The 18,755-nt window shown below is 37.4% G+C and overlaps 1 protein-coding gene across 1 annotated transcript in view; it reads right to left on the bottom strand.

Annotated features, from left to right (window-relative positions):
• Positions 1-18,755, bottom strand: part of LOC120423131 (cyclic nucleotide-gated cation channel subunit A) — a 308,588-nt gene that overhangs the window by 178,696 nt on the left and 111,137 nt on the right. Inside the window, exons 3-4 of the mRNA XM_052708887.1 lie at positions 6,711-7,703; positions 3,654-4,158 (exon numbers count right to left, since the gene is read on the bottom strand). Of these exons, the coding sequence (XP_052564847.1) occupies positions 3,654-4,158; positions 6,711-6,808 (603 nt within the window). The 5' untranslated portion in view covers positions 6,809-7,703. The remainder of the gene's footprint in view (positions 1-3,653; positions 4,159-6,710; positions 7,704-18,755) is intronic.

Raw genomic sequence — 18,755 nt, 5'->3', positions numbered from 1 at the left:
CTTTGTGGACCATCATTCAGTGAGGTACTCCTGGATTTTAGCTCCTGAAAAGTGCTTAAAAAGTGCTAAAATGCCTCAGGGCAAGAAAAAGAGGCGGTCCTCTCCAGCAGGATCGGCAGATTTGAAGAAGCTAAAGAATGCCGAAGCGCTACCTGCAAAGCCAGGCAGTTTGAGCAAGGACGCTCAAAAATTGTCTGGAAACCAGTTCGCTACCCTCCCTGTGGACGTGAGCGAGAAGGAAGAATTTGAACGACGGGAAAAGTTGCCACCCATTTTTGTGAAAACATCGTCATCGGACTCGGTGCGAAAGTGGCTGACCGGGTTTAACAAATCTGGTGCTTTACGAGCTTCCATTCGCTTGTGTGCTGATGGACTCAAAATTCTGCTACCTACCAGAAAGGATTACAACTACGTTCGGGATTTCCTGAACAACACTAAGATTGAATACTACAGCCATGACGATCCAGGTAAACGTCCCATGAAACAGGTCCTCCGAGGCCTGTACGACATGGATGTGAGTGTGTTGAAAGAAGAGCTCAAAACTCTTAAGTTGAACGTAATCGAAGTCTTCAAGATGACGAGACACAACAAGGACATCAAGTATCGTGATCAACTGTACCTGGTTCATCTCGAGAAAGGATCGACAACGCCGTCTGAGCTGAAAGCAGTTCGGGCAATTTTCAACATCATCGTGACTTGGGAACGTTATCGTCCAGTGCACCGTGACGTGACGCAATGTTCGAACTGCTTACAGTTTGGACATGGTGGAAGGAACTGTTTCATCAAGAGTCGTTGTGCAACCTGCGGAGGTGAGCACAAAACACAAGCTTGCGAAACAATCAACGAGAACATCGAAGCGAAATGCTTCAATTGCGGCGGCGACCATTCTACCAAGAATCGAAGCTGCCCAAAACGTGCTGAGTTTGTGAAAATTCGGCAGCAAGCGACGACGAGGCACCAACCAAATCGTCGCAAAACACCACCAACTTTCACGGACGTGGATTTTCCTGCTTTGGCGTCACCTGGAGCGGGATCTGTTCGAGTGGTTCCAAATCTGCAGCCATTGCCGTTGAATCAGCGGCAAAGAGTTCCAGAGCATACAACACCTCCAGGCTTCAGTCAGCAACCGAGGGAAAACCAACCAACATCAACGGGTGAAGGCAGTAGTGACCTGTTTTCACCACAAGAACTTCTGAACATTTTCATCGAGATGACAACAACTCTGCGTGGGTGCAAAACTCGCCAGGAACAAGTAAGAACTCTTGGAGCATTCATCTTAAAATACAGTTCGTAGTTTAGTTTGAATATTTCAATGGATTTATTTTTTTAGTTTTAGGTTAGGATTAGCTGTTAAAGTGATTTTTTTTTCTTTTTTTACCCAAATGTATTCAATTCAATGCAATAATGTAAAACAATTTGAAGCAAATAAATAAATGTGATCAGTTAATAATAAAACGAAAAATACAAAAAAGATGAAGAGCATTAGGCCATACCACTTATCATGTAAAAGAAATGTAATTATTATAAGAATATTCAATAAAGACATATTTAATTTCAAAAAAAAAAAAAAAATTGATTTTCCTCTCTTTCCTTCCCTGCCTGCCTGCTGCACAACTGGCAAATAAAGGCTTTGTGGCTTTTGGGGGTAAAATCCATTTCCTTGGACTCGCCCCTCTCAACTTTGGATTGCCAGATGGAGTCTGGGTCGATTGGCTGAGTCAAGGCCACCATCTTTTTGAGGGGCTGTAACCATCATCAGAGGAAATGAAGAAAATGAAAGGCAGAGTTTATCACTTGACCTAGAACGACTCAATCATTCATCAGTTGTTTGTGGTAAAGAAGCTGAAATCTCTAAAATGGAATGCTTTAAAGAATGTTATGACTTCACAATCACTCACAACTGCGCAAGTAAATAAGCCATTCCATTGCAAGCTTTTCATGATCCAGGAAGCTCCCCATCAAACCATGACTTGCACACTAACCAAACTTACAGGACATTTCAATTAGCATTCCCAAACAGACGGAAAAGCATCTCCCACGACGCCAGCGTAAGCTGCATCATCTCTACAGGATGATAAATCGTGGCTGGCGCCCATGAATTGCACACGCCAAATAAACCTTAAATTAATGATCCTGCCGCTGCCGTCAGAAATCCTCTTATGCTGATGAGATTTGCATGGGCGAACAAGCAACGAGCTTGCCAGCCAGCTAGTCAACGTCTTATCTACGCTGTTTACTTAACTTTATGGCCAAGCTGTGGGAGCGGCAACGTGTAATGGTTCGCCACTCACCAGAGGGCAGGAAGTTGGGGGACTTCGTCTTACAGTTGTTGATTTTTCTTTATTTCGTGGAAATGGCATGTCACTGCTGTTGGCATTCGTCAACGCGCGAAAACGGAGGCACATTGCCAGATGGACGGGAAATTTAAGGACTATTCGCAACCCACAGGTCTTGGCGGTCTCTATTGCGAGATTTATTTTCTGAGCTAGCCATCCGAAGGGAAGATGGGGAAGAACACTCAAACCTCGTTTGCACCAAAACTATAGACTCGAATGATAACTGACTTTTTTAGTTTATTAATTTTTGTTCTTTGATCCAAGCTCAAGCAAATAATCGTATTCAGATAGATCAATTGTGCTTGATTTCAATTTATTTAATATTTAAAAAGATTAATCTACCTTCACCCAAATCAGACAAAAATGTATGTGCGTGTGTGTTTGACCCCGGTCTTGATCAAGGATTTGATTGATTGAAATTTGTTTCAAAATTCCAAGAATAACACTACAACTTATGTCATTAAATATTCATCAAATTCCAATACCCTACAAACTTCGTCGACGTGCAGTGTAGCACATCCACCCTCAACTTCAAATCCTTCGTTTGAAGTTGGCCCGAACATGGGTTGTCCCTAGAAGGAGGGATCGAAATCCACAACATCTACCATAAGCACTCCCACACCTTAAAATGTTTACGGGTGAGCCCAACCCACCCGGTCGGTCGACCAAGCATTGTGTGTGTTAACCACCACTTTCTCCATGTCTGAGGGAAGTGTGAGAATGACACGTGGGTTTAGCAAATTGCACGACACAAACTCAACGTCGCCAGAGACCACCTCGGTCGTCTAGCTTAGTTGTCTATAATTTTAATATAATACAGCGCTCTGAGTCCTTGTATCAGTGGTTGTATACTAAATAGTCTCTCACACAATGTACCATTTATGCGAAAATGAAGACCACAGGTCGTCCTCCCCCTTAATTGGCATTGTTAATTTGTGTCCGTGAAAGTATGAGGGGGAGGGTGTTGTATGTAATTCACGATATCACGGAACCTACATTGTTAAAATAATTTCAATTGATTTTTTCGGGTTTAATCAACATAAGATAATTTCCACTGTGAAAGATAGGCAATTTTAAACAAAATAATCATCAATAACTTATTCAAGTCAACCGTGAATATGTTAACGAAACATAGCCTTACTTTGGCCACCACAACTGTGCGGTTTTGCCCCACCCGCTGAAAGGGCTTGTACTTTGTGGTTAATTAAGGCCTAACTCGGCACGCTGGACAGCAACTCAGTGAACACATTGTAGGCGTCCCAAAAACCGCAACTTCAGCCAAGTTCAGGTTCATTAGCAAACCTTCCCGCTACTCACCAGTAGATCGCTCCGTTCGCTCTCTATCACAGCCTGGCTCAGGTGGTGGTTGTTCTTGCCGGTGGAGTTGGGCATCGAGAGTTGATTCGCTGACTGCTGCTGCTGCTGGTTCTGCTGCTGGTTCCGTTGCTCGGTGGCTACCTCGGGCCGGTTCCTCGTCGTATACGCCGGATGGATGCCACTCTGGAACGGGCTGGCCCCGGCCGAGGACAGCGCGGCTGGGGCCGATGCCGGGGGTTGCGACGACGGCGCTGCCGCAATTCCCAGCCCCGATCCCGAAGTGCCCATCGGACAGGACAGGCTGGGCGTGGTGGCCACACTGCTGAAGCTGCCCCCCATCGGGGACGAGGCCACCGTCTGGTTCTGGAAGTTCTGGTAGATGGTGTTGCTACCGAACGGAGTCGCCGAGCCCGCCCCGCTGATCGTGGACGGCCCATTACAGAGGGCCGGCGCGCGGTGCGTCGTGTTGTACAGCGGGCGCTGGACGCGGTTGAAGTGGTAGATGCTGAAAAAATTAATAAGAAACAGATGAAGCGAGTTTAATTTTGATGTAAGAAAATGTTTAGTTGAAAAATAATCAAAAATTGCAATCAATTCTCAAAATAACCATATTAATTGATGGACAACAAATGCGCCACGGATTTTCATTGTACATAGGACCTTTTGAAAAAGTAAGCGAGAAATAAGGGTAAAGTCCAGATTCGATTATCTGAAGTATTCACAAAATTATCACTGAAAAAAGAAAAAAAAGCCATTTCACAGTGGTCCAGATCGCAAAATTAAGTGGAAAACTAATTTTCCGAAAAATGGTGAAGTTTTGGAGCTTTGATGTTTTCAGAAAAGTTGTTGCGAAAAGAAAAGGGCATATTTTGGTTTGGTTCAAAATTATGGTGAATGACAATTAGGGTGATTTTGGAAATCTTACTTATCAGGAAAAAAAAAGTCCTCTAGAAAGTTGTTGGACTCTCCAATCCATGCAAAATTTTATCCTGCAATCTACGCCTTGTATGACCAAGTTTAGAGAAAGCATTAGAGCAACCCTTGTAAAATCAGTGTTTGAGCGTAGCAATTCAGGGTTAAGTTTTGAAGAAAAGTGATGTGAAAGGCACTTTCAGAGCTTTAAAAATCGAACATTTTTATTTTTTGACATTTCAATTTGATCTTAAGGGTCAAAAGTTACAGCTATTTTAGGGTAAAAAAGATGCAAATGTAAAACTCAAATATCTCGAAAAAGCGCAGGCCAAATTTAAATCGCCAAATTGCATACGATAGAATAGATTTATCATTACAAACGCTGAAAAAATCCATAGGTATTTTTCTTTAAACTCAAGACATCTTCATTTGAAAATATCTAATTTTCAAGGAAAAAGTGTATGGGACCACCCTAACGAAATACAAAAATTGTCCAACTATATGTATGTTCCATGTAATTTTGCCCACCTGAATCTGAATCTCAGAATTGAGCCAAAGTGTAAAACATAGATTTTTGGGTTTCTATAAAAAAAAATATCAGTGTGTAAAATAAATGTTGGCGAGCCCAACAACTTTCTAGAGGACGAAAAAAAATCCCAAAAATATTCCTGAAAAGTTAGATTTCCAAAATCATCCCTTTCGTGAATCGCTCTAATTTTGAACCAAACCAAATGTTGCCCTTTTCTATTTGCAACAACTCTTTTGAAAACACCAAAGCTCCAAAACTTCACCAAAATCCATTTTCCACTTAATTTTGCAAATCGAACAACTGTGCATTGCAATTTTCATTTATTTTTTTTTTTCATTTCAAATTGATGAAACTTTGCAGTAAGTTATGACTAACGGGACTTAAAAAAGCATCTTTTACGCTAGAATTCAAGATAATGTTAAATCTGATACCAAAGATAAATATTTCTGTAAATGCTGGGATTTTTGAACAAAAAATAAAATTATACCAAACAAAATTGTTAAAATAATTATCGATGCACAATCAATTATGCAATCAGAAACTACTTTTTGAATAAAGTGTAACGATTTCAAACTAAAAGAATTCTAAGTCAGGTTTTTTTGCAACTTGAATCTTATGATTGAAAAACACCCCTCCAAAATATTTTTCGAAAAACAAAGAAAATTACCTGCATTTTTTTTATCGAACTGTTGGTTATTGAGATACAGTCTCTTATGTTAAAATTTTGTTTATTTTTAGTTGTTCCCTGTATTGTCAATAAGCACTTATGTTTTAGCCACTGGCGGTACCAGGGGGGGGGGCTGGGGGTACCAGAGGTGATTTTACTTCAAAATATATTTTGTGAATGCAAAAAAAAACTGAAAAAATGCCTTTAACTTGATATTGATGCACCTTATCAAAAAAAAAGGCCATTTTCGGTTGAAATATTTGATGTTGATTTTGAAATTTAGTTTGACAATACTTTAGATATTATCCAAAAATCACTTTTTTAAAATTTTGTTGTTAATTAGATATTTTAAGATCTTAAAGTTGTATTGATATAAAATAAGGCCGATTACAACCGACTTCTTATTTGGCCTGGAATTGGCCGAATGTAATTTTTGGAAAATGCTCACTTTTGCCAAAAGCTTTTAAATAATTTACTATCCAGGTAATCATCAATCAATTAATTTTACTGAAAAACTATCCTATGTGTAACTTATCATGTTTATACTCTAAACAATAAAATCAAAGTTTTATCTGTAAGCTCATTCCTTAAATTGGCAAGCCTATGAGAATGTTTTACATTTGAAAATAGCCAAAAATCACCATAATTGGCCAAAACTACTTAGATCAAAGTTGAGCCAGATTGATCAAAGTCAATGAAAAATAGAAAATAAATATCAATGGTATTTGAGTTGAAACAAATATTTTTTTTAAATAAAAAAAATAATACGACAACTACGCTATCTCTCTTCTATTTCAATAGCAGATGCAAACTATCCGCATCTGCTAGCAACAGATATCGAACGGAAAAACAGCAGATTGAAATAAACTGCACAAGATTAGATGAGAACGGAAAAATAATCCCACACAACATATAACAAACCCCCACTCGACCCGTTCTCAACACATACCTGGGTGAGTCGAAATCATTCCTGCTGCTCTGATGACGCTGCGAGATGGATGACATTGCCCGGTCACCTCGGGCCGCTGCCATCATGTAGGTCCACATATCGAATCATTTCATCAATCACGGCATTTAGATTAGAAAAAAGCACCACATTTCCCCCAGCTTTCACTTTTTTTTTCCGTGCCCCGTGCCCCACAGAATAGCCGAACCACAACCCACAACTGCTGCCCACACGTGGCGGAACTAGGCTAGGGAAAAACCAGCAACCATTACGGTGTCGTTGTTTTCCATCACTCAGAATAAAAAAGAATCTCGGAAAAACTAGGAAAATTAGACGAAAAGGGAGAGGGGAAATTTATCACCTATCAGATTCAGCTGACAGCTGGCCGCCTCTCCAACGCACACACGCACTCACAATTTCTGGACCTAGATCGAAACGATTTTTCACCCACACACACACACTTTTTCACCCAACCGCTCCAAAACCACCGGAAAACGTGTTTTTCCTTCGCGGCACCTTTTTTTACGCGCCAATTTCCCGCTCGGGCACAGCTTTTCACGCCCACACTCACTAACGGTTTGTTTGGTACTGGATCTACGCCACTTGTCTGGTTACGTTGTTCCTCCCGTTCTGGTTGATAACAAGCAATTTATTTCAACTTATCACTTTTTCTTCCCAGTCGTAATTTTTCGTTACTCTCCCGGTAGCGTTTTAAATTTCCACGTTGTTTTCCGCGGTGCGTTTCACCAATAATGTGCGAACTCCAACTCCAAAAAAAACTTTGTGGTGTTGGCTCTTCTTTCGCTGCTGGTTTGGCGTGAAACTGGGTCAAGGTTACGGCTGCTGCTTCTTCTGCTGCGGGATGAACGATGCGGGCTCCCGGCTGTCTGCGCTTATTTCTGTTGTCTTTGCTGCTGCCGTGAGACCAACGTGCCCCGCGGGGACTCGTACTAGATAGTCAGGGACGGGCTTGCTGGTGACGTCTCGCGCGTAAAGCTGGAAATGTGACAAGCGGAAGGAAAGCAGCAGTGATAAGTGAGTGAGACAGTGATTGCGAGAGAAATTACAACAGGAAAAATGATAGAATTGAAGATTTATTGTTGTGAAATGGGCACCTAAAACCAGGGAGACTTCAATTCATGAAGCTTTTATTTCATATATTTAAGATAATTGTTTTCGCGATTGAAAAATGTTACAAATACGATTGTATATTTTTTTAAATACTTACATTCTGCCCATAATTGAAGATTCGGCTATTATGCCAAATCAAGTATTTTGAGAAAAAAGCGTATTTCTGTTTGTCACCAAATCTTCGCCACGGCAATTTCAATGGGGAAAGCGATATTAACAACTTGCATTTTTTCGGGTGCCTGTTTTTTCCTGATTAGTCCTTATCAATTCAAAAAAAATCCTTGAAAAGTTGCAGTTGATTTTCTAATATTTACGTACCATTTTTATATGAAGAGCTGCCAAAATTGTATGGAGATTGGTATGGGTAATCCAATGACACAAAATGGCCCCCACAAAGTATGAGTAAAATAAAAAAAAATACAATATAGAAAAGTGATCGAAATCAGAAAAAGAATTGCTCGAGTTTGAGTTTTTTTTTTTAATTTCAGGTTTTTGGAAAAAAAAATTCATTAAAATTTAAGAAAACAACATATAACAATTTTCCAATCATTTTGTTCAAAAATGCTATTAATCAAGTACAGTCTAGACTCGATTATCCGAAGGCCTCAGAAAAATTTCACTTCGGATAATCAAAACTTTGGATGATCGAATCACGAATTTTTTTCGCTGCATAATTTTTCATTGATTCATTAAATTTGATGGTTAAAACAAGAAAAAGAAAAAAAACATTGTTAGTGATTCTATTCTCCGAAGTCTCATACAAACCTTCGGATAATGGAAACTTCGGATAAGCGAGGCTTCGGATAATCGAGTCAAGAATTAATTGAACTGAACAAAAACAACACATAAGCAAAAAAATATTATTAAAATGATTTTTATTGAAATTCGAAAAAAATCCAGCAATTGCTCATCAAATTTTAATAAAATTTTGATAAATTTGTGTCTGCATGAGTCAACGTTTATAATAAATTTTCAAAAATGTTTGATGAAATTTTGGATTTTTTTCTCAATTAGTTCTATGCTTTAAAAAATATTTGTGTCGTATATTCAAATTATTTATAAACCAACTTTTAACCAAATTTGAGGAAATAACTGGAAAGGGCCATTTTAAATAATTGTTCAAAATAGGTCCGCATACTTAGGTCACTCTCAATCAGGGCACTTTTTGCTTTTGAGAAATTATGGATTCACAGACCAATGATCGGAACAAGATCAATAAACAAATATTTTTTAAATATTTTTGATGATATTTTAAATTGTAAACAATTAAAAATAAATTATGAAACCAGGCTTAAATCTTGAATAAGAAAATAAATATTGCAGTAACTATTTTATGATTCAGAGAAAAAATCTGTAATCTCGTGAGTTATTAACATTCTTTTAAGTTGTAGAACAGACAAAACAAAAAAATATATCAAAACGAACGACTTATTGCTTTAAAATACTTTTCAAATCTGTTAAAACCTTGAAAGTTTTTTTTTTTCATTAAGCCCTTACAGGCCTGAATTAAAAAAAATATATGTTTTAAAGTTATCGATGGGAAAACGACTATTATGACCAAACGATGCAAGTTTTTTGTCTTCCTCACCTTACTGAAAAACGCTATAAAATCAATCGAATGAACTTCTTAATACGAGCTCCTAAACCCACCTTCACGTATACATATCGACTCAGAATCAAAAACAGAACAAATGTCTGCATCGAAGATCTGAAAACATCGAAGATCTGATAACCCTATCTAAAGTTTTTAGCACTTTAGTGTTATTTATACACTTTTTTTATGCCGGATCTCAGATATTTACATGAAAACGTTGTCCGGATCCATCATCCGACCCATCGTTGGTTAGGTAATCAAAAGATCTTCTCATCTAGTTCAAAACTTCCAAGATCTGATAACCCTATCAAAAATTATGAGCACTTAACTGTTATTCATACACTTTTTTGAGGCTGGATCTCAGATATTTTGATAATAAAGATAAGCGGATCCATCAAGCGAGTTATCGTAAGATATGTAATCAAAAGACCTTTCCGTTTAGCCTAAAAGATTGAAGATTTGATAACCCTATCAAAAGTACATTAATGTGAGGAAGGCATCAACCACCATAAGGTGGATAAAGTAACGTTTTTTCATGTTCAATGTTCAGTAAATTATGCCACTTAAAAACTTTACATTTTTGAGTTTTGTTCTCAGGAATTGTACGAGCCACAATAAATGACAAAAATGGAAACAAAGAAATGAGCAAAAAATTGTTGAATTCTGATTTTCAAAAAAAAAGGATTCTGATGACTAGTGAAACATGCAAGCCTAAATTTATAAAATTTTCCATAAAATAACATAATCTTCTAACTTTCCATGATGAAAATACGTTTTTTCGGAATTATGAGTATGTCATCAAAAAGGAAGTCAATTTGTTCTCTAATGTGTATCTCTTCACGGTTTTGAGATAGAAATCATTGTAAAACTCTTAGAGCAAAGTTTCACGCAAATCAAAGAGACGTTGAACCATCTGCGGTGTGAGTTGGTTTTAACTACAACACAGGAAAATATGGTTTTCGCACATTTTCAGTTATTACAAATTAATAAATACGCTTTTTTCAAAACAAATTTACCTATGATATATTTATTATTTAAATCGGAAATTTTAAAGAAATAAATTATGAATTCAATGAATAACGGTTGTGAAATCAAAATTGAAGAATTATGAGTATTTATTTTATTATACATATTTGCAAATTTTACTTGAAAAGCATTTTATTGTCTAAACTTGACGAAGAAGTGTCAGAACTGATTTTGGATTCAATCTTAAAGTCAAATGACAAATATTCAAATCACTTACAGCGCACTCCAGCGGCTGTCATCACAAATAATATAAACACATGACTTTCCCGAAAGTCAACATCACCCACGTCACCCACACGCACCGAAGCATAATATTTTCCTCGTTTCTGATGAGGATGAAAATAAAATAATTCAGCACGTGACATGGAATTTGAGCCAGATAGAATCACCTGCGCGAACTCACGCACCCACACTCGGTCAAAGTTCCTCCTGGGAGGAAATCGTTACCGCGTCGTCATCTTGAAGGTGGGAGCATAACAACGCCCAGATAACACCATTTTCACCACTCTAAATTGACTTATGTGCGGATAAGATGCCATCAGAGGTGGTGGTGGCGAGGTGGAAGGGACACGTGCGTTGATACGTTATCATGGGTGTGCCTCTGGAAGGGACTTTTGGGGGGGATGGAGAGGAGGGTCGATGAAAGATTGGATTTCACTTTTCGCTGCGTGAGGATAAAAATAGCTGACGACCAGGGTAGCAAAGTTGGGCCAGCCAGTCATCGTGATACCCTCCGATGCCCCCCGCTGGGATGTGCTGACAAATTGGAGACTGGATTTAACGAATTTATTTGAGATTTTTTTCCTGGATGAGAGGTTAGGTTACATGATATCTGCCAGTAGGTGGGCTTGATCATCTTTAGCTGAAAAGCAAATGTGACAGAGAGAAACCTTCTCCTTCTGAACCGATGGATTTGATATGCTGTGAAACAATCTATTACAGCATAAATGTAGCAAATGCCTTGAAATTAAAACGCAATACGATAATTTCCAATGATTATTTTAAATTGATTGCAGTTATTTCAAATTCAGATTCCTAAAATTCGAGTAGAAATATCGCAATCGAGAACGCGTACACCACCGGACCCGGCAAAGATTTCATTACAAGATTAGCATTATTTCAGCTTGAAGGTTTCATTTATGATTTTGCTTAGGATTCATCGGTTTCATGCTGAATTTACGCCTCAGTTTCGACAAGGTATGATAGATTTGGACTCCCTGAACACGCTCCAATCAACATAATTTAATTTTAGTGGATAGGAAATCCACTAAATAAATAAAATTTTAAATTTGGGTACAAATTGTATGGAATAATCTTAAGCGACTTAAGCGAAATAAGGGTGTGCGCATGGTTTTATATGAGGGAACGCATGGTGGTTTAAGAGGCAGTATTTGTAGATTCTGCTCGGTTTGTTCTAGAGGTCGTATCGAGGTGCTCCGATTTGGATGAAACTTTCAGCGTTTTTTTTTTTTTTTTTTTTTTAATTTATATTTTTTCAAATTTCTTTTCCATGTACATTCATTCAGTTAAAATATTATTGAGTGTCCAATCACAAACGATGACTTTTCACCTCAATTTTAAATATTAGCAACTTTCATTTATTCATGAAATATTGTAGCTTTCGCTATTCAGTGATTTCAAATGTAGGAGGTCCTACATGTACAAAAGGTAAAAGGGATACCTTAAAACTAACTTATAAACTATATAAAGAGCGGATCAATGCAGCTGAAGACTGCAATGATTTTTGTCGAAATGCATCAATTATCTTATTGGACATAACATCCAAAGTGTCAACTTCGGCTAATTGATGAAGTTCACTGGTGCTGAACCAGGGAGGAAGTTTCAGAATCATTTTCAGAATTTTGTTCTGAATCCTCTGAAGTTTTTTCTTCCTGGTTAGGCAACAGCTTGTCCAGATCGGCACAGCATAAAGCATGGCAGGTCTGAAAATTTGTTTATAAATTAACAGTTTATTCTTGAGACAAAGTCTAGAATTCCTGTTTATAAGTGGATACAGACATTTAATATATTTGTTACATTTAACCTGGATACTTTCAATGTGATCCTTGTAAGTAAGGTTTTTGTCAAAACCAAGTCCAAGATATTTCACTTGATCCTCCCACTTTAAATTTACCTCATTCATCTTTATAATGTGATGACTTTTTGGTTTAAGAAAATCAGCCCTTGGTTTGTGAGGGAAAATAATAAGTTGAGTTTTTGCAGCATTTGGAGTAATTTTCCATTCTTTCAAATAAGAATTGAAAATATCCAAGCTTTTTTGTAATCTTCTTGTGATGACACGAAGGCTTCTGCCTTTGGCGGAGATGCTTGTGTCATCAGCAAAAAGTGATTTCTGACATCCTGGGGGCAAATCAGGCAAGTCAGAAGTAAAAATATTGTATAAAATTGGACCCAAAATGCTTCCTTGAGGGACGCCAGCACGTACAGGTAGTTGATCAGATTTGCTATTCTGATAACATACCTGCAGAGTACGATCCGTCAAATAATTTTGAATAATTTTCACGATATAAATCGGAAAATTAAACCTTTTCAATTTCGCAATCAATCCTTTATGCCAAACACTGTCAAATGCTTTTTCTATGTCTAGAAGAGCAGCGCCAGTAGAATAGCCCTCAGATTTGTTGCTTCGAATTAAATTTGAAACTCTCAACAACTGATGAGTAGTTGAATGCCCAAGGCGAAATCCGAACTGCTCATCAGCGAAAATTGAATTTTCATTAATGTGCGTCATCATTCTATTAAGAATTATTCTTTCGAATAATTTACTAATAGATGAAAGCAAACTAATGGGCCGATAGCTTGAGGCTTCAGCAGGATTTTTATCCGGTTTCAAAATCGGAATTACTTTGGCATTTTTCCAACTACTGGGAAAATATGCCAAATCAAAACATTTGTTGAAAATTTTGACCAAGCAACTTAAAGTTGCTTCTGGTAATTTTTTAATAAAAATGTAAAAAATGCCATCCTCACCAGGGGCTTTCATATTTTTAAATTTTTTGATAATAGATTTTATTTCATTCAGATCCGTATTAAAAACTTCATCTGATGAAAATTCTTGTTCAACAATATTCTGAAATTCTATTGAAATTTGATTTTCAATAGGACTCAAAACATTCAAGTTGAAATTATGAGCACTCTCAAACTGCTGAGCAAGTTTTTGAGCTTTTTCCCCATTAGTTAATAGAATACTATCACCATCTTTTAAAGAAGGGATGGGTTTTTGAGGTTTCTTAAGAACCTTTGAAAGTTTCCAAAAAGGTTTGGAATAAGGTTTAATTTGTTCGACATCTCTTGCGAACTTTTCATTTCGCAGGAGTGTGAATCTATGGTCAATAACCTTTTGCAAATCTTTTTGAATTCGCTTCAGTGCAGGATCACGAGAACGTTGATACTGTCTTCGGCGAACATTTTTCAGACGAATCAGAAGCTGAAGATCGTCATCAATAATGGGAGAATCAAATTTGACTTGGACTTTAGGAATAGCAATATTCCTAGCATCCAAAATTGCATTAGTTAAAGATTCCAAGGCTGAATCAATATCAGCTTTGGTTTCTAAAACAAAATCATGATTTAAATTATTCTCAATATGATGCTGATACCTGTCCCAATTAGCTTTGTGGTAATTAAACACAGAACTATTGGGTCTGGTAACTGCTTCATGAGAAAGTGAAAAAGTTACTGGAAGATGATCAGAATCAAAATCAGCATGAGTCACTAAAGGACCACAATACTGACTTTGATTTGTCAACACCAAATCAATTGTCGATGGATTTCTAACAGAAGAAAAGCAAGTTGGCCCATTCGGATATAAAACCGAATAAAGACCAGAAGTGCAATCTCTGAACAGAATTTTACCATTGGAATTTACTTTTGAATTATTCCAAGATTGGTGTTTGGCATTAAAATCACCGATGATCAAAAATCGAGATCTATGCCGAGTAAGTTTATTCAAATCCCCTTTGAAATAATTTTTATTTTCCCCAGTGCATTGGAATGGCAAATATGCAGCTGCAATCATAATTTTCCCAAAAGAAGTTTCAAGTTCAATGCCCAAACTTTCAATAACTTTTAACTTAAAGTCACGTAACGTGCTATAAGTCATACTACGGTGGATAACTATTGCAACTACACCGCCATTTCGATTCATTCGGTTATTAGTTATAACTTTATAATCTGGATCACTTTTCAAATAAGTGCCAGTTTTTAAAAATGTTTCGGTTATAACAGCAACATGCACGTTATGAACTCGTAAAAAGTTGAAAAATTCATTTTCTTTCGCTTTTAAAGAGCGAGCATTAAAATTCATAATATTGATGGAATTACTTAGATCCATGATTAAACTTCAGGGTAAGAACAACATCATTCGCAAATTTTAATCCAATCTGGATTGCTTCCATCATGGATGTAGCATTACTCATTGTTTGAATCAAACCAAACAGTGAGTTTTGCAAAAAAAGTCATTTTTTCAAACGTAACATCGCCGAGATCAGAAGATCCCAAAGCGTTGCCAGCAGAAAAATTTTCAAATGAGATTTGAGGTACCTGCCCAATTTCAGAAAGATTGGTAGAGGATTTAAAATTCGTGGATGAACCCGAAACGACGTTAGCATAAGAATTGCCATTGTTGTTACCTAACTTTTCCACGGTAGGGGTATTTCTAGAATTGTTCGAGTGAGACAGCACGAACGTTTGATTTAAAGATGCAGGTACAACCTGACTTTGAGAAAATTTCGGTTTGGATTTCGGCTGATGCTTAGCACGAGAATCCAAAACCTTTTTTTTCTGATGGGGCAATCCTAAAAATTTGATTTGTGATTTCCACCACAATTTGCACATTTAAATTGGGTGACTTCTTTCACGGGACAATTGTCCTTGTCGTGAGAAGAATCCCCGCAAACCATGCATTTTGGAACCATGGCGCAATGATCAGTACCGTGACCGAATGCCTGGCAACGCCGGCACTGGGTCAGATTCTGGCCATTACCGCCATGTTTCTTAAAATGCTCCCACTTTACCCGAACATGGAACAAAAACTGAACTTTGTCCAAAAGTTTCAAATTGTTGATTTCATTTCTGTTGAAATGAATCAGATAAAATTGTGAAGTCAAACCAAAGCGAGAAATATTCACGTTTGATTTTTTCTTCATTGGTATTACTTGGGATGGGGCAAAGCCAAGCAACACCTTAAGTTCGTTTTTGATCTCATCCACCGACAAGTCGTTGGAGAGACCTTTCAAGACCGCCTTGAATGGCCGAGCATTCTTGGTCTCATACGTGTAGAAATTGTGTTTGTGGTTTTTCAAATAACCAACAAAAGTTTGGTGATCTTGTAAAGATTCCGTCAACAAGCGACATTCTCCTCTTCGACCAAGTTGGAACGAAACCTTCAAATTGCAAGTTTCCTTGCAATTCTTCAGTTGCGTTCGAAAGCTGGCCAAATCGGAGACGGAAGTCACAACAATTGGCGGAGCCTTTACTCGTTTCTCGACGGCAGAAGGCTCAGTACGAGGAGAAGGTTCCTTGTCATCAGTTTCGGATAAAACACCGAAACTGTTTGTCAATGGAATTGGAGGATTGACCTCACATTCAGAATCAGAATCAGACCTCAGAAGAGGCTGTTTTCTTTTTCTGTTTCCGTTAGCCGGTTTAGCGTTCAAACGCTTCACCGACGTAACGACCAAATCTTCAGAAGATTTGCGTTTACCTTTGTTTTGACGCATTTTGCAAGCAAAGTTCTCTTAAAAAGATGGCTTCGTTTGTAAAATACAACAAAATTTCAGGCGGGGTTAGTCTTGAAAAGACTGTTTAGAATTTTGAAAAATAACTCAGGTAGTCTTTAAAAAGACTGTGAATTTTGTTTTGAAATAACTCTGAGCTTAGGTAGTAAAAAATACCGCAAAATCTACAGTCTCAACTAATGCCCATCGGTGTCAGCGTGAGTAAACAAACTGTCCAGTGGAGCGTGAATAACCATAAGAGTTGGACTGAACCAAACCAACTCTTCTTGACAAAAACAGAAAATAATAGTAAAAACAGACAAGGGCGATGTGTGGAGGCGACAGACTGGAAAAATCAACCACCACATCGTGTGGCAGCATTGTTGAAAGTTTTTCCAAGCGTTTTCCAAGAAAGAAAAGCTGGACACACCAGCGCGCAACCATCTTATCGTCCTGCCAGACGGAATAAAAACTACGAGAGTCAAGAAATGTTGGTGTTTACTTCACGGTTCAATAACGCGCGTATACACCTACTCAAAAAACAAACTCGCACATGAAGCTTTCCCCGAAAATACAATCAACGTGCACACGTACGCCGAAATACACACTCGCAATATATTTGAGCAAAAAAAAGCAAACAGCGCCGACATAATGGAGCAAAAAAAAAATCTGCGAAAATCAATCTTCAACAGACCTTTAGGATCCCCGAGAATCGGAGGGGTTGCACAGTTTTTGTTTCTTGGACCCACTTTGGGTCGCGTGGAGGAAAATTTATTACTGCTACGCCGGGACGAATAACTATAACGAACGGTGTGGCACACCTTTTTGTGCCGAGGTTAGGATCGTCGGAGAGAAAAGGAAAAAAATAAACAGAAAAGGATGTCTGCAACGAACGATGGGAATCGACTTTTTGGAAGGGGGTTGGTCCTTCGAGGAAATGGGGATAATATGGAGTTAAAACATTTTTGCACTTTTATTGAAGGGTTCGTACAGATATCAATCTTGCATGAAATTGGCCTACGATTGTGTAGCTTTATTTTTATAAAATGGTATATAACGTGTTTTTTGCAACTTCAATTCTCCTCCAAACGAAACCTTTCAGTAAATTTAAAAATATGTGTTCATATTGAAAGTATCTTTGAAGATACATGAACTATTAATTGAAAGTATAATTCAACCACTAGAACATTGTCTACAAATGGACATTCCTTCAGCAAAATTAGACTTCTTATACTATAAAATAGGTAATAGATCCCTAAATATATCAATTTACCAAATTGATGTATTTAAAATAAACATAATTTGACACAAAAATAATTAGTGTTTTTAGTTTGAAGATAAAAAATACATCTCTTAAAACACTTAAACTTTTAATAAAATTTGTATCAGCCTTATGGCTATATTTTCTTTATATCACATTTTTCGTTTGCGCTTTTCATTTAGTACATGTTTTGATATTTTTCGGGGAATCGGATAAAAATATATATTTTAACACAAGGATGAAACGACTATTTCAAAGTTTCATGCGATTGGTTAAAACAACAATAAGTAATGTTTTTTTTCAGAAATGTATTCTGCATTTTCTTCAGAAGCATAATTTGAAAAAAAAAACACCCTAACTTGGCAAGGTACCAGAAAGTCATTTGGATGGAGAAGCATGGTACTTTTAGTTCAATTGATATACCGAAATCAGAGATTAGGCGTCATCCATAAAGTATGTCACGCTCTACGGGGGAAGAAGGGGTCTGAGCAAGTGTGACATTGCATGTTATTAGTATAGGAAAAGCGTGACAAAAGGGGGGGAGGGGGGTAAATTTTGGCCGATTTTAGCGTGACGTACTTTATGGATGAAGCCTTATTACTGTTGAGTAATTCTCTACCAAAACAGGTAATGGATTTTATTTGTTTGTCAAACTTTGTTGGGACCTTCCCTATGACCAAAAAAGCTATTTTATGTCATTGGTTCACCCATACAAGTCTCCATACAATGTTGGCAGCTGTCCATACAAAAATGGTACATAAATATTAAAACAGCTTTTGAGCTACAGCAACATTCGCTTTTGAGCAACATTCGTAAAAATTTTCGATCTCTTCGAAAAAAAATATTTTCGGATTTTTTGAATCAAGACTAACATTTCAAAAGGACCAAACATTCAATATTACGCCCTTTTCAAATGTTAGTCTTTATTCCAAAAATGTAAAAATATTTTTTTCGAAGAGATCGAAAAATTTCACGAATGTTTTATGTTTTAACATTGAAAATCGGACCATTAGTTGCTGAAATATCAACATCTGAAAATGGTGGGTTTTTTGGGTAAGACTTAGAAAACTTCAATTCTCCTGTTTCTCAGCAACCAGAGGTCCAATCTTCAATGTCTCTAAGAAAATTTTAAAGCAAATTTCGGAACTTCAAAAAAAATATTTTCGGGGATGGTTACTCATGGTCACTATTTTTGAAAATCGAAAAACTGCAAATACGTCGCTAAAATCAAACTTTTGGTGACTATATCTTGAAAACGGAGCCCTTTTTCAAAAAAATGTAATGTACTTTACGATAGC

This window comes from Culex pipiens, chromosome 2 (assembly GCF_016801865.2).
Source record: "Culex pipiens pallens isolate TS chromosome 2, TS_CPP_V2, whole genome shotgun sequence".
Taxonomy (NCBI): domain Eukaryota; kingdom Metazoa; phylum Arthropoda; class Insecta; order Diptera; family Culicidae; genus Culex; species Culex pipiens.
The sequence above is the reverse complement of the archived record's forward strand: the minus strand, read 5'-3'. Positions and strand labels throughout refer to the sequence as shown.